The 21,393-nt window shown below is 32.9% G+C and overlaps 1 protein-coding gene across 4 annotated transcripts in view; it reads right to left on the bottom strand.

Annotated features, from left to right (window-relative positions):
• LOC145296136 (DNA-directed primase/polymerase protein-like) overlaps positions 1-21,393 on the bottom strand; it is an 86,549-nt gene that overhangs the window by 29,979 nt on the left and 35,177 nt on the right. For all 4 annotated transcript variants that reach the window (XM_080142290.1, XM_080142291.1, XM_080142292.1 and 1 more), the window contains 4 exons: positions 20,143-20,237; positions 16,096-16,169; positions 11,725-11,798; positions 3,232-3,543 (listed from right to left, as the gene is read on the bottom strand). In XM_080142290.1, the coding sequence (XP_079998416.1) occupies positions 3,232-3,543; positions 11,725-11,798; positions 16,096-16,169; positions 20,143-20,237 (555 nt within the window). The remainder of the gene's footprint in view (positions 1-3,231; positions 3,544-11,724; positions 11,799-16,095; positions 16,170-20,142; positions 20,238-21,393) is intronic.

Raw genomic sequence — 21,393 nt, 5'->3', positions numbered from 1 at the left:
GTAGAGCAAATTAAATAGACAGGCGAGCTCCGTTGTTAACTGCGAGATATTACGATTTACATGTGATATAAAGTTTTAAAAAGTTGTCAACCGACTGACCGCTTCTCTGAAAATAGCCTTTCTTGGACAAACACAAAAAAAGCGAACATACATTTTCGCTTTTATATATATATATATATATATATATATATATATATATAGAGTAGCGGAGGGGGGGGGGTACCCGGCGTTGTCCGGGTATTTGTAGGTGTGTGAATGGGGGGGGGGGTAATTAATAATCCTGCTTAAATATTATAAAAAAGACGATGTAAAAAAAAAAAAAAAAATGGCATAAATAAACCTGCGTATGGGGGGGAGGTAAACTAAAGAATAAGCGAAGTAATAAAAAAAAAAAAAAACGTTTGGTCGGGAGGAGGGATTGAACCCGGAAGTGGAAACCAATGCCAACTACTTAACGGTCTCGACCACGAGTGCGAGTAATAGATCAGCATGTTAAGTTAAAGCTTATAAAGCTAAAAGAAGTTTGATTGACAGGAAGATGCTAAATGAGATCATAGCACGACCGTTATTTTTAGTTTTCACTTCCCCCAGATGACGGTGGGAAGTGGGGGGAAAGCAGTGAAAGCCGAGAACAAAACGTTTTTCACTGTATTTATACTAAAATGCACGACAAACAGGGGACAGAGCGAAATAGCACGAATCTCATAAAAGTCGACGTAAATAAATCTAGAGATGACCCGCGTTCACAAATCCTACATATTATGATATAGGGGGTATACAAACAGTTTTAAGCGATAGTAACGACCCCGGGAGCGTGTGCGAAAGAAGCCTTTGCGAGACATACACGAAATGGTCACACACATTTTGCCTTTTATATATATATATATATATATATATATAGATAAATATCTGGCATGTGATGCAATATGACGATGCATGCAAGTAATTATAACGGAGAACAGCGAGAGTATTATAATCTAAAGGTCTTACTCTAATCTAGCTATATCTAAGGCAGACACACACGTGATCTGTCTGTCTGAAGAATGGTCTCTACCAAACCCCTGTTAACTTGAAATTGAAACTTGGCAGGTATAAGTCGATTTAAAGTGCTCTTCTATGCCTGAGCAAATATAAATTTATTTGCGGAACAATGTTATTTTTAAAAACTTTTTTTACGCAGATGAACGTGGTACAGTAACAAATAAGACCGAAGAGGTATACGTTTTGGTTTCAATTCTAGCTAACACCCAAATTATTTTATTTTACTTCTGAAAGCACTATTATGTATTGGGTACAATATAATAATAATAGAGAATTGGGTCGATACTACAAAATATTAAAATATCATATTTAAATGTTTTTTTTTACAACTGTGCAACACCGAACATTGTGCTAGTTTATTGTATGAAAGAAAAAGTTTTAAACGTAATTGTATTTTTATAAAACTGTTTGCATCACTTAACTAACCATAATCTTACATAAACAAATTTTTTTAAAATTTAATGGATCGGTCCTTTTCGATATACGGAAATCACATCTCAAAGTGCACAATAAAAAAAATAAAAACCTGCAAATAACACTTCCGGTGCAAACTAATCAGAAGTTTGACATGTTGTGAAAATATGACGATTCGGATCTCTTGTCCACTCATCGCTAGGTTGGTTGTTTTTGTTTTACGGCATATCAACCCTTTTCAGGTTATTTAATGCCGAATCCAAAGATTTTGAAGAAAAATTTTTAATAGAATATATTTGTTGTTTTCAAGTTGGTTTCTATTTAACCCATAGTTGGGACCCTAACAGGTACTACCACTCCGGGTCAAAGTGGACCTGGGAGCAATAGTAATTAAAGGGTGGCTTCACACTCCCCAAAGCCCGCGAGCTGGGGCCCTCACGACTGGATATAGTTTAAGGTCATATCCAGAACCCATCGCTAGGTAGATAATTATATAGCCAGATAGATAGACAAGATAGATCACTAGATAAGCAGATAATTTATTGCTTCTGCCTGGCTATTCTCTAACGATGTGACCTGCTAATAATATGAGAAAACATTTTCTGGCAATTTTCTTTTTACAGCAAAGTATGACAAGTTCTCGTTCCGTGATCACCAGAACATGGGAAAAAAGATATTTTGATTTATACAGATTTCATATTTATTCTTAAGAACCAATTCTTATTGATTATTACATTGTACCCAATATATATAGCCGTGATTTCAAAAGTTGTAAATAAATAAATAAATAAATAAAATAAAAATAACTTGATTGTCACCAGCTAGAATCCAAACCAGAACATTTAGCACTCCAGCTTTAGCTGTTACCGTTTGAGCTATCGTCAAATGGATAAGAAATAGTTAAAAGTGAACAGACTTTAACATAAATGTATATTTGCGCATATATAGAATAGCACTAAATTAACTTAATCCTGCAAAGTTCAATTTTTTAAAATTTTTATTTTTAACTCTTTAGCAGCTGGTTTCTCCACTTAAAATCAAATTTGATCCACAGGCCCGAATCACCTATATATCAAGTTTTAAGTCTTTAAACCAAAAATTGACAGAAGTGTTTGGTAGAGACTGTTCCTCAAATGAACAAGATCACACGCACACACTTCTTGCTCGTCCGTCGAAGTCGATGATGACCAAGGTATCAATCAGTTCGGCGTCAGGGGTTTGTGGGTCTTGAGATGGCTGATGAGGCCAATCCGTGCTCGGCAGACTCTTCCACACTCTGGACACGTGAAGGCGGTATCGGCAGGCTGTGAACCAGCATCTCTCTCCTTCCTCCTCTTGCGCTTCTGCTGGTCGTGTGTCATGCGTTGATTCTCTGCCCTGTCGGCTCCTAGGCTGATGACGCAACGCCAGGCCGAACGTTTAGCAGCGCGACTCTCCCAAGACTGGGGGCTGATGTCAAAGTCTTTTAGGGACGTTCTCAGACAGTCTTTATATCGTTTCTTTTGGACCCCTGCATTCCGCTTTCCCTGGCTGAGTTCCCCATAGAAAACACACACACACACACACACACAAATTCTTTTGTGTAATCTATTGTGAAGAAAAGAGACACGATGCTGCTTACGAGAACAATCAGCTCCAGAATTATTTATGTTATGAGAAAACACGCTTTGCAATGCAGCAACTTTCCTTTTCTTTTTTCAAAACAAAGTATGGTGAGCCCTCATTCCATAACTGACAGAAGACGAAAAGAAGAAAAAAAAAGCGCCTTCATCTTACCCAAATCACAAATAAGTGTCTCTTCACAATTTTTATCCTTCACAATCAATTTCTGCAGCATTTCCTTGGAGAACAAAGAAAATATTTTCCGAGAGCGAAATTTTGTGGATGTTACGCGAGAAGGTGGTAGATCAGGTTTAGGAAAGTCTATGGATTCAGCAGATTTCTTTTGATCGGATGCTCCATCTTCAGTTTTGATCTCTATCGCCTTTGTTGATGAACGACCGACAGCTTGATTCTCCTTGTCACCTAGGGAAACCGATTCTTTCAACCACATCACCAATTGGGTAGAGATAAACTGGACAAATGAACCTGGAAAATATGGAAACAATTCAAAAAAATAAAAAGCCAAGCATTCATTATTCTCCTCCACAAGCGAAAATAATGTTTATGCAAAATTAAAAAAAAATATTCAAGTAGTTATCGAGAAAATACCCTTACAACCAAAATTATCCTGGAAAATCCATTTTGGCAAAAATTTACTTTAACCATGACTCATGTTTGAGCAAAATTTTTATAAAATCCAAGGCGTGGTTAATGAGAAAGTGTGAACGAATGAATTGGAGTAAATTACTAGGTTCAATCCCTCCTTTGTCTGGGAGGGGGGACCAATAAATAAATATTAAAAAAAAGCAAGGATACTGGTCCATTTCATAACCGATCTTCAAACAAAAATTTGTCAGCATCTTCCGGCAGTTTATGCAAATCATTGGAAGATGCTGAAACACTTAGCCAATCAGATTGCAACAGAAAACAATTGTCAATCCCAAATTAAAATTCAACAAGTCAAAAAAAATTGATTAAAGTGATCATAAATTTCATAAAGATATGGCAGAGGCTTTAATCTGTAGCAGAGGAAAATTGCGACAAATACTAGCAGAAGCGAATTCTTGTGGCTCGAGATTTTGAGATACACTTCCTTCTTGGCTTGTCCAATCAGAAGCCAGCTCCCAGTCATGTGACTGAGTTTATAAAACTCAAAACTGGCAACACACTCTTTCTTCCCAATTCTTGGACAGACAATAACTTCATGTGGAATGAACCTGTCATCCTCAATTTCTCTCTTGGTACTCAACAAGTCAACATCTGGTCTACGGACTATGTTCGATTATGACGAAATACAAACAAACCAATATGGCCATCTCCACATGCGGTACACATACACAAGCTCATCCTTACAATACTGTCTCTGGTCATGGATATAACCTTAAACTATATCCAATGGCCCCAGCTTGTAGGCTTTGGGGAGTGTGGAGCCACTCTTTATTGCTATTGCTCCCAGGTCCACTCTGAGCTGAAGCGGTAGTATTTGTTAGGGCCCCAACTATGGGTTAAATGGAAACTGACTTTGAAAAAAAAAAAAAAAAAAAATATATTGTATTAAAAAAAATTTCTTCAAAATAACTGGATTCGGCATTAAATACCCTGAAAAAGGTTGATATGCCGTAAAACAAAAACAACCAACCAACAATACTGTCTCTAATCTTTCATGACACACGCTTCTATTACTAACTTCAAGGAGACAAATAATCTATCATAGCTACATACCATAACTTTAACACGCACAAACTTTCTCATTCAACAAGCTTGCTTAATCTTTAATCTACGTTTCAACAGAGAAATACTTTCAATGACTAACCCTTTCTCTATACAACCTGCTTCTCTCTATACCTTACTAACAAAGATGACCAATAAAGCAGTCTTTAAATGTTAGAATGTGGTTTCATGCCTTTATACAAATCTTTGTAAGGAATTACTGAATTGTCAAGAAAGAAAACTTATAAGCCAAAAGAAAAGTTGGAGAACTTTCGTGCGCATACACACGTGTGTACTGCTGCAATTTCTAATACGTGCTGAAACTGTTTTGTCAGCATCTAGCAGTGTACATAAAACTAGTGAAAGCTGCCAAAAGGCTTAGCCAATCAAATTGCAGCAGGCAATAATTGTCAATAACAATTTAAATATATTGTGTTGAGAAAAAAAAAAAGAAAAAAAAAAAATGCAATGCCTTTATCTCACCTACAAAAAAAACAAACTTTTTTTTCACCTAAAAATTTAATAAGATTTTTTCTCACCTTCCCAAAAAAAAAAAAAAGAAAAAAGAAAAATAATAAATAAATAAAAATAAAAGAAAAAATAGATAAAAGCGAAAAGAATTATTAACTTGTTGGGGATCAGAGTTACTGATTCCCTTGTGTGTAGCGGAATAAATATAAAATGGTCGCTTAGTTCACCAAGCCAAGAATGGACACATAAATTTACAACAGATGTATATTTATTTACGATAATTGTTTCATGAGTAATAAGAAACAGTTAAATACTGAAGAGGTATAGGAAAACATTACTTGCGTGATTGTTTTGAGAGTCTCTTCGTGGGAGTACGAATGTCTTTTGCATGTGTGCAAATCAGTAGCGTAGTTTTTATGCATCTGCATGGTTCCGTGTCCAAAGGAAAAAGCAGGCGAGTAATATGGAGCGGAAGTGAGATGTTAACGCCACCTTGTGGCAAAAAATGGTATTACCGGAATTTAAGGGAGATAATTAGGTTTACTTTAATGTCACAAGTTTGTGTTCAATGTTCGTTGTATATGGAACTTGGTTCCCACAAACTTTTGCTTAAAGAAAAAAAGAAAAAGAAAAAAGAAAAAGAAAAAAAGAAAAAGAGAAAAAGAAAAAAAAAGAAAACGAAAAAAAAGAAAAGAAAAAAAAAGAAAAAAGAAAAAGAGAAAGAAAAAGAGAAAAAAAGAAAAAGAAAAAAAGAAAAAAAAGAGAAAAAGAAATAGAAAAAATAGAAAAAAGAAAAAAAGAAAAAAGAAAAAGAAAAAGAGAAAAAGAAAAAGAGAAATAGAGAAATAGAGAAAGAGAGAAAGAGAAAAAGAGAGAAAGAGAAAAAGAGAGAAAGAGAAAAAGAGAGAAAGAGAAAAAGAGAGAAAGAGAGAAAGAGAAAAAGAGAGAAAGAGAAAAAGAGAGAAAGAGAAAAAGAGAGAAAGAGAAAAAGAGAGAAAGAGAAAAAGAGAGAAAGAGAAAAAGAGAGAAAGAGAAAAAGAGAGAAAGAGAAAAAGAGAGAAAGAGAAAAAGAGAGAAAGAGAGAAAGAGAAAAAGAGAGAAAGAGAGAAAGAGAAAAAGAGAGAAAGAGAAAAAGAGAGAAAGAGAAAAAGAGAGAAAGAGAAAAAGAGAGAAAGAGAAAAAGAGAGAAAGAGAAAAAGAAAAAAAAAGAAAAAAAAGAAAAAGAAAAAAAAAAACGAAAAAAAAGAAAAAAAAAAAAAGAAAAAAGAAAAATGCAAGAAACTTTTCATCCTAACCCAACAAAAATTGTTGCGTTCTTTTAAAATTTTTTTATTTAAATTCCCTTATGATGACTTTTTTAAATGTGATTTTCTTGATCGCCCCCCCCTCCCCGTTTAATATCAGTACTTTGTTTTGATTTTTAGTTCATTTCGTTTCCTGGCTTTTCTTGAAGATGCCAATCAACCATTAGTTGCAGCATGGGTTGTAAACTACACCAGTACCAAAGCGAGTTTGCAAAACCAGTTGGCATTTGTCTTTTTCCCCCAGGGTAGGATAATGTGACACAAGGGTGGAAAAATGGAATTGAAGAGACAAGTGCCCTAGAGGAAGAGGAGTCTCGCATGCAAAAAGTGCCTCAGTAGCTCTGTCTGCATTCCCCGGTAGAGGTGCCTCAAACAATTAGCAATAAACTAATCCCTTCTCAAAGACAGATGCAAACAGAGTGAGTGTAAGTTAAAAATTAAGTTATGTGCATCTGTTTACCTTTTGTTGTCAGCTGCTCATTCTGCTTCATGATGAATGCCCTGGAAAAGTCTCTTCTGATTAATGTTTCCCAGTTTTAAAATAAACAAACTAGGTTGTTTTTCAGAATAACAAACGATTTTGAAGCAGGTCAACATTAATCAGAAGGGATTTTTCCAGGGCATTCATCATGAAGTGGAACGATCAGCTGACAAAGAAAGTAAACAAAGACAGGTGGAACTTGATTTTAACAGAAGAGTAATAATTAAAACGGGAGGGGAAACTATTCATCACGATTAAATCAATGCAAAAGAATAATTATTGTAAAGGTGAGTAATTTTGCAGAAAGTGAAATCTGTTTTTTAACAATATGAACCAATATTTACCAAAAACTGATTTAAAGAAAACAGTTCCGTTAAAAATTGAAGTTGAATTTCCTTCCTATTAGCTAAAAAGAAATTTTTGTACTTTAAAGGGAAGCAACTCTTTCCTCATTTTAAGAGTTACGCCCCTTGCATTCATTTTCAGCGAGAAAGTGTGACAGATGTGTTGAGTACAAGGCTTCTCAATTATAAAAATGGAATTTTTCTTTCAGTTGTAAACATTAATATATACCGAAGATTTTACACCCAATCGTTATGTTATGAATCGAAATATTGAATTTAATTTTAATAAATATCCTGCCTTGATAGAGTTCAAAATAGACTTTGTAGCCTCATAGGGGATGTCGTTTTCTCTTCCCTGCAACCTCTTTCTCAGGGATGTTGGGGAGTTTGCTTTATCGTTATTTCCACGGCAAGTGCTCGGCTGAGCTCCAATCTATGGTCCCTCCTCGCCAGACTTTCACAAGAAACACACGTATAGTAGAAAACACTATCACTAATTCTCCTCCACCCCCCACACTTTATCTGTGCCTAAAGCTAAACGTAGATTCCATGAAGAAAGCTTCTTTCTTAGAACTGCACGCCTGTGGAATCGTCTTCCGTTTTCCAGACGACTACAATATGGTTGTCTTCAAGTCTAATGTAAAGAAGTTTTTTGATGAACCGTTCCATATAAGTTAACAAATTACTGAATTTTCATTATTAACGATTACTATATTGTCGAATTTCTACTGTACACTCTTTAACCCTTATCCTCGAGTGGCCTCTTGGCCTTGATAAGTGGTGATGCCTATGTAATGAAAAAAAAGTTTATTTATTGAAAGAGATTCTGCACTTGTTTGGCTTTAAACCGTTTAAAAATTTTAATTTTGTATTCCATATCAACAGTGCTTATTAAAACAGACTTTCTATTAACACATACATGCTCGACAGAGATTTTTCTACTATATTGAACATTTTAAACCTTACTCTTCACCAACATCTGAAGGAAAACGTGCCAAGTAATCCAAGTATTACTACCGTAAAAAAAAAAATTTTTTTTTAAATTGTATTTCCTGATGAAGATTCTGGTGTGAATCAAAATATCAAATTCAATTTCAATAAATAAACGTGTTTCTGCATTTGTTTGGCTTTAAACGATTCAATTTTTAAATTTTGTATATATTTTTTATAATTTACAATTTGCATTTTAGAAAAATGTTAGATGAAAGCAGTACATGTTTAAAAAGAAATTTTATTTCTTTCCCAAGTATTCTGCAAACAGTCTCGAATTCAACATGGCCGCTACATCAAGTAGAAGGAAATGTGTGACATATCTGGATTTATTCTGCTGTATTTGTGATGCATTCACATCCCCAAAAGCAAAAGATGAACATTACTGAATTTGTGAAGAGAGCTTATTTTTTTTCTACTTTAACAAGCCGCACATGCATGGTCCCCCTCTGGTGCTGCATGCGAGATGACGCCACAAAAAATAGTGAAGAGATGATGAGTGTAAGAAGTGTGAAGGGCCAATGTTGTCTTCACATTTTCGCCAAGTTTCAGAAAAATCTAATGGATGGAGCAAAAGTTATGAGGTAAAAAGTGTCATTTTTTGCAATTTTGGGGCATTTGTGACCCCCTTTTAAGCTCTTGGGAATGCCAAATCCCAGTGAAAATGGACAAACAATGCAATTTCATACCTTAAGAAATGTACATTTGAATTTAGCACCATGGAAAACCACTATATCGACATAAATATCAAGTTTTTGAGTAATATGAAAAAAGAGCTCCAAAAAAGGCATGTTTTTTTTAGCCCTAAAAGTCCAAGAGGGATGCGGACAAGAATTTTGCCGGGGTCACCAACACTGAATCTATATTAAGAAACATTGGCCTCCACATTTTGGCCAAGGTTTCAGGAAAATCTATCGGATGAATCAAACGTTATGGGGCAAAAAGTGTCATTTTTGGCCATTTTGACCTCTTGAGAGTCCCTGGATATGCCGAATCTCAGTGTAAATGGATAACAGTGCAATTTCAGGCCTTAACACATGTATATTTGAGTTGACCACCATGAAAAACCATTATATATTCAGACATATCAAGTTTTTGTTGAGAAATATGAAAAAAGAGCCACAAAAAAAAAAAAAAAATTGCATAATATTTTTAAAAATCAATTCATCCAGAAGTAGGTCTCAAAACCAACACAAAGTTGAAATTTGTTCCTAGAATAACAGATGTTAAAACAATAAAATTACTGTAAAAGGTGAGTAGTTTTGCAGAAACTGAGAAAGCACTAATATCTATATTTTAATATGATAGCGGGTGTTATTTTGTGTGTCATGTTTACATCCTTTTTTCCTTCCGAGTGACTGTCGTTTAATTGTTATGACATTCCATTTCTTGTAATAAATAATTTTACCAATAATTCTTCAAAAGTTTTGATTCAAACTGATGCATCCAAGTCAAATAGATACATTTTTGAAATCACAACTTTATAATATACAAGAATCGAGAAAAGATTGACTATAACAATATACACAAAATCTGCTTTAATTAAAATATCATATTTGAGCGTATTTTACTTTTTGCAGTTAAAAAAAAAAAAAAAAAAAAAAAAAAAAACTACAATTACGCTTAACATCCACCAAATGCCAACATCAATAAAATAAAAGTCTGCTGTGGAATTTCAACACGTCCTACTAATTAAGTAAAATTCAGTCGTAAAAGTTACATTCCAGGAGATTGAAACTCGACCCAAAAATACAAATGCAAATTACTCAGGACTTCTACCCAGTCATGAGCGATGGAACAAGAGTATGCTATACCCGTTAATTAAATAAACGGTTCTGTTAAAACAAGAGTTACTGCCATCAACACAGCCAAACACAGCACGTAGCCAAACATGAGAGATGGTCCACCAAAACAACAGAATGGACACCTCGTGAACATAAGATCAAGAACGAGGTAGAGGGACAACCTGATACAACACACGAGTCCCACATGGCAGTGGATAGCTCAGGACAGAGAGAGATGGCTAAAGTTCAGGGAGGGGTTCCTCATTGAGTGATAAAACCCTTATTGATTTGATTCTATTCAAAACTGTGTGCAGATTACAAGAGTTTGAAAGATTCCAAAAATTCTACAAGATACACCTGAAGGTCAGAAGTTACATTGACTGAAACGTTGCGCAAATAACACTTAAGATAAGAAGAGTCATTTGAAGAATCCAAATAATAAAAATAAATGTGAATCTGCATAGTTTGTTTCCTTGTTATCTATATATAAAAGTGAAAGTGTCTGTCTGTATGTGCGTGTGTGTGTGTGTCTGTCTGTCTATCTAGGTATATTTCCCGACGCAATAACTCAATTTTCAGTCTACAGACTCGATTTTTGACATACAGGGTATGGAGATTTGGGAAAATCTTCGTAATCCGTTTTTGGCCAGAAATTTGGCTGTTAAGGGGTCAAAGTTCAACGATTTGACCTTTGAGAACTCTACTAAATTCCTCCGCGAATTTTGGGCCTAAACACTTGATATTTTAGATATAGGTTCCTTGGACATGGATCTAACTTAATAACTTGATTTGAGCCCACAACAATAAATGCTAAGGGATCATAATAGGGGTCAAAGTTAAAAACAAAATTTGACCCCTGTGGTCTCTACCAAATTACTCAGACAATTTCTGGTCTAAACATTTGAAATTTTACATAAAAGAGTATTCAGAGATAGGGCAAGCTTTTTAATTGGTTTTGGTTGAAAATTTGAGCTACCAATATATAAATGCATGTATGTATGTTTGCATGTCTGCCTAAAACTTTCGACAAAGGCGATGGATTTTCACAAGATCAGTATCGTTTTGAAGCTCGACCCTTCAGATGACAAATACCGAAAAATTATCTAAAACATTAATTTCTTCATCCTCAACAGGGCACTTTTCTACATGGTCGCTTTTTTCGTAGATATTTTTTAAAGTCATCCTCTCCTTTCGATTGTCTAGCCTTAATTTAAACCTACATCACTTCCGGTTTGACGGTGGTAGTAATAGCAAAGACGTCACGTTTTTTTCCCTCCTTCACGGTATGGGTTCGAGCCTGCCTTCCTACTACCACTTTTTTTTTTTTTTTTTGCTCAACACACACCTCCAAACACCCGGGCAACACCGGGCACCCATGCTAGTTATATCTAAAGTTGCTTCAATTTGTGTCTATCTGTTACGTCTCTTCATTGTGTTGCTTCTATAAACAAATACACTATTTCATGCCCTATGTCTCGGAACCTCCATACAATCTAACATTCAGTATTTGCCACGGTAACAAATCTGTGTCGATAAAGCTAGAATGGTGCTTAATTTTGGAGAAAATAATTTTCCACACTTACCAATTTGAAGATTATCTTTGAAAGCTGCATTTGGAAGTTGAAATATTAAATGCTCGCTATACTTGGAGGCAGTGCTGGAAAAGAAGTTGTTTAATATACAATTATCAATCAGAAAATGCCAAAGAAAAAAATGTTTTTTGTCAAAATTCACTTTATATGTAAGCATCTAATGAAGCAAAAATATCAGATTCCAAAATTCATGTAAGGTGGTACATTTATGTTTTTATTTTTATAATAAAGAAAATCATTTTTAAGCATTTAATCAGAATTTGTAAGCATTACAATATAAATCCTGCAAGTTTGAATTATTGAGTTATCTCCCTTTGTTTTTTTTCTTTAGATTGTTTTCAAAATGGCAGGCAAGACTGACATTCTTTGATTAATCATAAAATTTGATTTTTTTTTTTTTTTTTTTTTAGATAAAACTTGATTAATTTCCGCGATTTTTGGAATATGATATTTTCTGTTTTGACATGAACATGTTTGCTATACAAATTACCATTTTTTGGGGGGAGGAGTGAGATATCTGACCTGTTGCCATAATACCATACTAACAGGCATTACCTCCTTCAATTCAAAGAGATAAACAGAAGTAAATGATACATATCATGAGAAATAACAAATCAATCAAGCATTGGAAAAATAATTTATTACGTAATATGGAGTATTCAAAGCAGCAATATATGGAGTATTCAAAGCAGCAATATGGAGTATACAAAGCAGTAATATGGAGTATTCAAAGCAGTAATATGGAGTATTCAAAGCAGTAATATGGAGTATTCAAAGCAGTAATATGGAGTATTCAAAGCAATATATGAAGTATTCAAAGCAATATATGAAGTATTCAAAGCAATATATGAAGTATTCAAAGCAATATATGAAATATTCAAAGCAATATATGGAGTATTCAAAGCAATATATGAAGTATTCAAAGCAATATATGAAATATTCAAAGCAATATATGGAGTATTCAAAGCAATATATGAAGTATTCAAAGCAATATATGAAATATTCAAAGCAATATATGAAGTATTCAAAGCAATATATGAAGTATTCAAAGCAATATATGGAGTATTCAAAGCAATATATGGAGTATTCAAAGCAATATATGGAGTATTCAAAGCAATATATGGAGTATTCAAAGCAATATATGAAGTATTCAAAGCAATATATGAAGTATTCAAAGCAATATATGAAGTATTCAAAGCAATATATGGAATATTCAAAGCAATATATGGAGTATTCAAAGCAATATATGGAGTATTCAAAGCAATATATGGAGTATTCAAAGCAATATATGAAATATTCAAAGCAATATATGGAATATTCAAAGCAATATATGAAGTATTCAAAGCAATATATGGAGTATTCAAAGCAATATATGAAATATTCAAAGCAATATATGAAGTATTCACAGCAATATATGGAGTATTCAAAGCAATATATGGAGTATTCAAAGCAATATATGAAATATTCAAAGCAATATATGAAGTATTCAAAGCAATATATGAAGTATTCAAAGCAATATATGGAGTATTCAAAGCAATATATGAAGTATTCAAAGCAATATATGGAATATTCAAAGCAATATATGGAGTATTCAAAGCAATATATGAAGTATTCAAAGCAATATATGAAGTATTCAAAGCAATATATGAAGTATTCAAAGCAATATATGGAATATTCAAAGCAATATATGGAGTATTCAAAGCAATATATGGAGTATTCAAAGCAATATATGGAGTATTCAAAGCAATATATGAAGTATTCAAAGCAATATATGGAATATTCAAAGCAATATATGAAGTATTCAAAGCAATATATGGAGTATTCAAAGCAATATATGAAATATTCAAAGCAATATATGAAGTATTCAAAGCAATATATGAAGTATTCAAAGCAATATATGAAGTATTCAAAGCAATATATGGAGTATTCAAAGCAATATATGAAGTATTCAAAGCAATATATGAAGTATTCAAAGCAATATATGGAATATTCAAAGCAATATATGGAATATTCAAAGCAATATATGGAGTATTCAAAGCAATATATGAAGTATTCAAAGCAATATATGAAGTATTCAAAGCAATATATGAAGTATTCAAAGCAATATATGGAATATTCAAAGCAATATATGGAGTATTCAAAGCAATATATGGAGTATTCAAAGCAATATATGGAGTATTCAAAGCAATATATGGAGTATTCAAAGCAATATATGAAGTATTCAAAGCAATATATGGAATATTCAAAGCAATATATGGAGTATTCAAAGCAATATATGAAGTATTCAAAGCAATATATGAAGTATTCAAAGCAATATATGAAGTATTCAAAGCAATATATGGAGTATTCAAAGCAATATATGAAATATTCAAAGCAATATATGGAATATTCAAAGCAATATATGGAATATTCAAAGCAATATATGGAGTATTCAAAGCAATATATGAAGTATTCAAAGCAATATATGAAGTATTCAAAGCAATATATGGAATATTCAAAGCAATATATGAAGTATTCAAAGCAATATATGGAGTATTCAAAGCAATATATGAAATATTCAAAGCAATATATGAAGTATTCAAAGCAATATATGAAGTATTCAAAGCAATATATGAAGTATTCAAAGCAATATATGGAGTATTCAAAGCAATATATGGAGTATTCAAAGCAATATATGAAGTATTCAAAGCAATATATGGAATATTCAAAGCAATATATGGAATATTCAAAGCAATATATGGAGTATTCAAAGCAATATATGAAGTATTCAAAGCAATATATGAAGTATTCAAAGCAATATATGAAGTATTCAAAGCAATATATGGAGTATTCAAAGCAATATATGAAGTATTCAAAGCAATATATGGAATATTCAAAGCAATATATGAAGTATTCAAAGCAATATATGAAGTATTCAAAGCAATATATGAAGTATTCAAAGCAATATATGAAGTATTCAAAGCAATATATGGAATATTCAAAGCAATATATGAAGTATTCAAAGCAATATATGAAGTATTCAAAGCAATATATGAAGTATTCAAAGCAATATATGAAGTATTCAAAGCAATATATGGAATATTCAAAGCAATATATGAAGTATTCAAAGCAATATATGAAGTATTCAAAGCAATATATGGAATATTCAAAGCAATATATGGAGTATTCAAAGCAATATATGGAGTATTCAAAGCAATATATGAAGTATTCAAAGCAATATATGAAGTATTCAAAGCAATATATGAAGTATTCAAAGCAATATATGAAGTATTCAAAGCAATATATGGAGTATTCAAAGCAATATATGGAGTATTCAAAGCAATATATGGAGTATTCAAAGCAATATATGGAGTATTCAAAGCAATATATGGAGTATTCAAAGCAATATATGGAGTATTCAAAGCAATATATGAAGTATTCAAAGCAATATATGAAGTATTCAAAGCAATATATGAAATATTCAAAGCAATATATGGAGTATTCAAAGCAATATATGAAGTATTCAAAGCAATATATGGAGTATTCAAAGCAATATATGGAGTATTCAAAGCAATATATGAAATATTCAAAGCAATATATGAAGTATTCAAAGCAATATATGAAGTATTCAAAGCAATATATGGAGTATTCAAAGCAATTTATGAAGTATTCAAAGCAATTTATGAAGTATTCAAAGCAATATATGGAATATTCAAAGCAATATATGGAGTATTCAAAGCAATATATGAAGTTTGCAAAGCAATATATGAAATATTCAAAGCAATATATGGAATATTCAAAGCAATATATGGAGTATTCAAAGCAATATATGGAGTATTCAAAGCAATATATGAAATATTCAAAGCAATATATGGAATATTCAAAGCAATATATGGAGTATTCAAAGCAATATATGAAGTATTCAAAGCAATATATGAAATATTCAAAGCAATATATGAAATATTCAAAGCAATATATGAAGTATTCAAAGCAATATATGAAATATTCAAAGCAATATATGAAGTATTCAAAGCAGTAGACAGCTAAAAAGAATGAATTGTTGAGCTGGTATGAAACTTCTTTTTCCAAACCTTATTCATTACTTTCCGCCCACCTCTTCTTCATGCTGCAAATCAGGTTGGACACTCACTTAATATACAGATTACTAGCATGTAATCCATTTTATTTAACCCATAAATGGCAAACTGTGATCAGAGTGTGCCTGGGAGTGACATTAGATAACACTCTTTAAAGCTCCCAAATTTGAAACACTCGATTAAGTTAAAATGTCACACTCTGGAGTACATGAATTTTATCAGGAAATAAAAAAAAAAAAAAAAAAAAAAAAAAAAAGGATTTCAGAATATTTAAATCAATTGTTACCTGGCATCTAAGATGAGGACATTTCGTTCATCACAATCAAAGGAGAAAACTTCATTTAACCAGGCGCACACATACTGCAAGGAGAAATAATCTGGTTTTAAAACAAGGTGAAGAGATAAGGCGATTTTTTTTTTTTTAAATTTGATTTTCACCCCAATCAAGTGCCACTTTGAAGTAGGAGGCTACTATCGGGGACATAATTTGCAAAGGTATTATGAAAAGAAATGAGTAGCAAGATGTCTGTTCACATTACACTTGAACTTCTGCATGTCAGTACAGTTGGGAAAGCAGAATCCCGGAAGGGAGTTCCAAAGTCTAGCAGTTCTGAGGAAGAAACTATTGTAATAGAATGCTTTCTTACACCTAGGGATTTCTACTGTGAAGGGGTGGGATTTAGCTGCTTGTCGGGTTTGTCAGGGGTATTATTCACATCAAGGGGGTACAAGTGCTTGTAGTTCGTCAGAGCATTCATCATTGAAGTACTTCTAGAACAGGCAGAGGAATGCAAAATTTCGGACAGAGGCTGAAGCCTCGATGACAGTTCAGGACCTATCAGGTTGGTAACTCTTTTGAACCCTGTCCAGGAGCGAGATGCACCAGCCCAAATGTGACAACATACATTGGCGAATGGTGGCCTTATAGAGGTACAGGATACTTTTAGGCGTAAGTAATATTTTAGCACAGTAGAGAGAGCCCACCTTCTTCGCAGCAGCCTTGGCAATGCTCTCAATGTATCTATTCCAGTTCATATTCCCTGTAAACGTTAGGCCAAGGAGTTTAAAAGGAAGTACTTTTGGGTAATGTGTTCTTGGCCATTGCTATTGGTGGTAGAGAAGGTTTCTTGAAGGAAACAGTCTTGGCAACATTGAATGTGACAATCCATTTTTGTCCCCATTCCACTACAGATTGGAGGTTATCTTCTAGTGTTTTTGCCATTTCTTTAGATATGCGTTCATTTGTTTACCCCTTGTGCCTGTTATAAACGATTTTATCAGGGGGGGGGGTCATTTATGAATATTAGGAATAATAAAGGTTCAAGGATAGACCCCTGGGGTACTCCCGCATTTATATCATATTGTTTAGATTTTTATTATGAAAAAAAATAAAAAATAAATGAATAAATAAAATAATAATGTCCAAAGCATCCTGATATATTTTTTAAAAATAAAATTTGGTAATTGTGCAGATTATGGACCATACTGAAATAACATTGTTTAGAATCCATTTCTAACATGGAGAAGGGGTTGTTAACTATTCTGGGTGCTTTCTCAGTTACTTGAGCAAAATGTGAAATATTGAATTTCACGTTAAACCAACTATATTTGCTTAATGTCACAGTCATGAACATATAAAAAAAACCGTTAAGGTAGGAAATTAATTATTAATGAAAACAGTTTTCTAAGAAAATTAGTGAAAATTGAGTTTTGCTAAATTGGCTTAAGATTTCAGAAAACAAAAAAATGCCCAAGACATTCCTATATATATATATGGACGTTTTCCACAAAAGCTGTCTACGCTCCATATGTGGTCTTAGCCTTCGCGACAAGGTATCAAAGGCCGAATTATTCACAAAATGCAAAATATTTGGCATTGAATTATTCCTTATTCAATCGCAATTGCGGTGGGCTGGTCATGTATTGAGGATGCCCGATGACAGAATTCCAAAAATTGTGATGTACAGTCAATTTGAGAGTGGTAAAAGAATTGTCGGACGTCCTTGGCTTAGGTACAAGGACAAGTTGAAGAGTAACTTGTCTGCAGTGAACATACTATACAGGAGTCTTGAAGATGAGGTGAATGACCGAAAAGGATGGAGATCAAGGTGTTTTGAAGGTTTCCAGAGGTTTCAATCTGAAAGCTTAAGGCAACTGAAAGAAAACAGAGTAAGAGCAAAACGACTACCAGCCGAACCAATATCTGCAGCATTAAATCCACATTCATGTTCTATTTGTGGTCTTGCCTGCAAGTCCCTTGCTGGACTAAAAAGTCATCAGAGGCAAAAGCATGAATGAGTTTTAGAAATATGGGTTGTCTGAACCTCATACGTCGAAATCGACGGGAGAGTCCATCATATATATATATATATATATATATATTTTATGTATGTTTATTTTTCTTTATCAATAAAACAGTAAATGTATGTCTGTCTGTGTGAAAATGTTTAACCGATAAACTCTGAAACTACTGGTCGCATAGCACTGAAATTAACAGGGAATAGTAATCGTAAACCAAGGATGGTTTATAACAAGTAAAATCTTTGTTTGGATGAATGAAATATGTTGGCAAGTCGGAATGTAAAATTGTCAACATATTTCTGCGCATGACCAAATTCGTTTCTTCAAGTTGTTTAATATTAAATATTTTTTATTTTATCTATCTTTCGATAGCTACATTTGCAGGGAACGTTTCTGGAGCATAAATGTTTGGGTTTCAATTCCAGCAAATGCCATCAAAGTCATATTTTAAAAACATTTGAAACAGGTACTATACATTAGGTTCAATATAATATTCAATTGAGAATAATAATGAATATGAATTCTGCATGAATTAAAATATGACTAATATATATATATATGTGTGTGTGTCATATCACAGCCCTGCATTGCTCAGACATACAATATGCTTACACATGATATTTTAATTTACGCAGATTTTGTATGTATTTTAACAACCTTGCAAGTTTTAAATAAAATTTGGCAATTGTGCAGTTTATGGACCATGCTGAAATAATAACATTTAGAAATCCTTTCTTAATATAGGGAGGAGAGGAGTGTTAATTATTCTGTATTTTCAACTAACAATCTAATAAACAAAAGATACTGTAAACAAAAATCAAATTTAACTTGAAAATCATATCCTGACAAGATTAATAGTACCATTTTTTTTTTTAACCTGGAATTCTTTATAATTATCTAACTGGATTTTTGTTTGGGACAAGTACATTTAATATTCATAACTGGATAATTTTATTTTCTCTGTGATAATTTTTTTGGTAAATTTTTACTTCCTTTCCACCTCACTGTTAAAACTCGTTGATATGATGACATTTTTTACTGTTTTTTCATTTTTAACTTGGAGCATAAAAATATTGAATGCAGAAAAGAAAAATAAATCAACAGCATTGGAATGCTTATTATATTCTCTTTCCATCAATGTAATTCTTTTAAAAATTGACCCACAAATAAAAAAGATATGACTTGTTGAAGCACATTAGGTATGTAATATTGCCGATGTCCACGAAAATATAGCATACGCTTGTAATACTATTCTGTGCTTAAACCCCATAAACTTTCTAATTACCGAGGTAATTGGAAGACTAAGTTTGATACCTGAGGTATTTTTTTTATCCTTATTCCGTCCGTTGATTATATGCTTTTATTTCAGTGCTGTTCAAGTGTTGATTGTTTAAAAAAAAAAAAATGAATAAAAGCTGAACCAAAAATGGGAGGGGAAAAAAAAAAAAAAAAAAAAAAAAAAATGAATAGAAGCCGAACCAAAATAAAGGGGAGGGGGAAGAATAAAAAAAAACAAAAGAAAAACAAAGATGAATAAAAGCTGAACCAAAATAAAGGAAATAAAGGGGAGGAAAAAAAAAAAAAGAAAAAAAAAAGAAAATCTAAATATTTGGATTTTGAGTTCATCATTCTGTTCGCTTTCTTTCTTTGCACGGAGGATTACAAAGAATACAAGCCTAACACCCTATTTGCCTAGACCCGACTGAAGTTAGCCGAGAGCCTCGATACCCAAGGGTTGAATATCTAATGGGAGTCAGTCAAGTGACACATCTCCGGTGGTAAACTCCCTTACCCTTCAACGAAAGCCGGTGCATGCACTAACCCTAAGTCAGAGTACTAGGGCCAAAGTTAATTCTGTGCTTCAAAACTGGATAAAGGATGTAATAATGTGAATTGGGGAGACAAACAGAAACAAGACAGGGGGGGGGGCAGTGGTAAACTTACCTCCTCGCTTTGGGGCGTGATACTTATGCCTTCAAGACTCTTAAAACTTCCCACCTCATTTAATTCTTAAAGCTGTAAATAATTTTACCTTAATAAATATCTGACATAATGCATATCCATTTTCAAGTCCCGGGTTAAATTCACGGTAGAATTCGAGATCAAAATAAAGTTTGCACACCGAACCTGAGAAAAAAAAAAAAAAAAAAAAAAAAGATAAAATAAATTACAAAAAAGGGAATCAAAAATATAAAATGAAAAATTTAATTTGGAATTTGGTTTTAAGGATACATTTAGAAATAATAAATTCATATCAATAGTAGACTCAATTTGTCCACTGCTGTGAGCTGGCTTGTTTTAGGTAGTTTGCTAAGCAGAAAAGTAAATTATCTGTTATCTGTCCATCAAGCTACATGGCAAAGTAAACAAGAGATGTGAAGCTATGTTTTGATAAGCTTCCCAAAACCTGTAAAACTTGGTAACCAGTCAAGTTTGCACTGGAAGGTATTTGCGCAAGTGACCAGAAGTTGACATATCCCATGTCCCGGTTTGACAAGCATGGTGTTGAGTTCAATTTCGGATGTTGAAGACAGCGGATGGATTAACGGGTTATCGGAATCAGTATTGGAAAAATTGGTGCCTATTTACCGACCGCCAAAACAATTTTTTTTTAATTTGATTTGTTTAAGCAAAATCTTTCATTGCTGGTAATAATGATAAAATAATATTTATTGATTTTAAAATACAAGTAAAGCTAAAATCTACAGATCACCTTCCATGAGTGTAATTTTACGTTTAGGAATATATATATATATATATATATATATATATATATATATATATATATTTTTTTTTAAATAAATTTAGAGATTTATAAAGAATCGGAATTGGAAGTTGTATCAGAATCGGGAAAGATATTAGAATCGTCCCATCACTAGTATATAGATAAGACCACATATAATCCAAATAGTGAAGAACCACAAACATTCAGTTAGGCCACGTATACACTCAAACAATGCAAATACGTGTACATATATATACACACACACGTTGAATTAGTAAAGTATATAAACTGCCGTATAAACACCACACACTGACTATACAATAGTTTGAACACGTGATTACGATTCACAAATACTTAAAAAGAGCCAAACTGGCTGTTTTTGTTTTACGGCATATCAACCCTTTGCAGGTTATTTAATGCCAAATCCAGTGATTCGGAAGAAAATTTTTCAATAGAATATATATTTTGTTTTCATGTCAGTTTCTATTTAACCCATAGTTGGGATCCAAACAGGTACTACCACTCCAGGTCAGAGTGGACCTGGGAGCAATGGCAATC

The sequence above is a fragment of the Euprymna scolopes genome, chromosome 16, assembly GCF_053919585.1.
Source record: "Euprymna scolopes isolate OS-2025 chromosome 16, ASM5391958v1, whole genome shotgun sequence".
Lineage (NCBI taxonomy): Eukaryota > Metazoa > Mollusca > Cephalopoda > Sepiida > Sepiolidae > Euprymna > Euprymna scolopes.
Note: the sequence above shows the minus strand (reverse complement) of the source record. Positions and strands in the feature narration are given on the sequence as shown.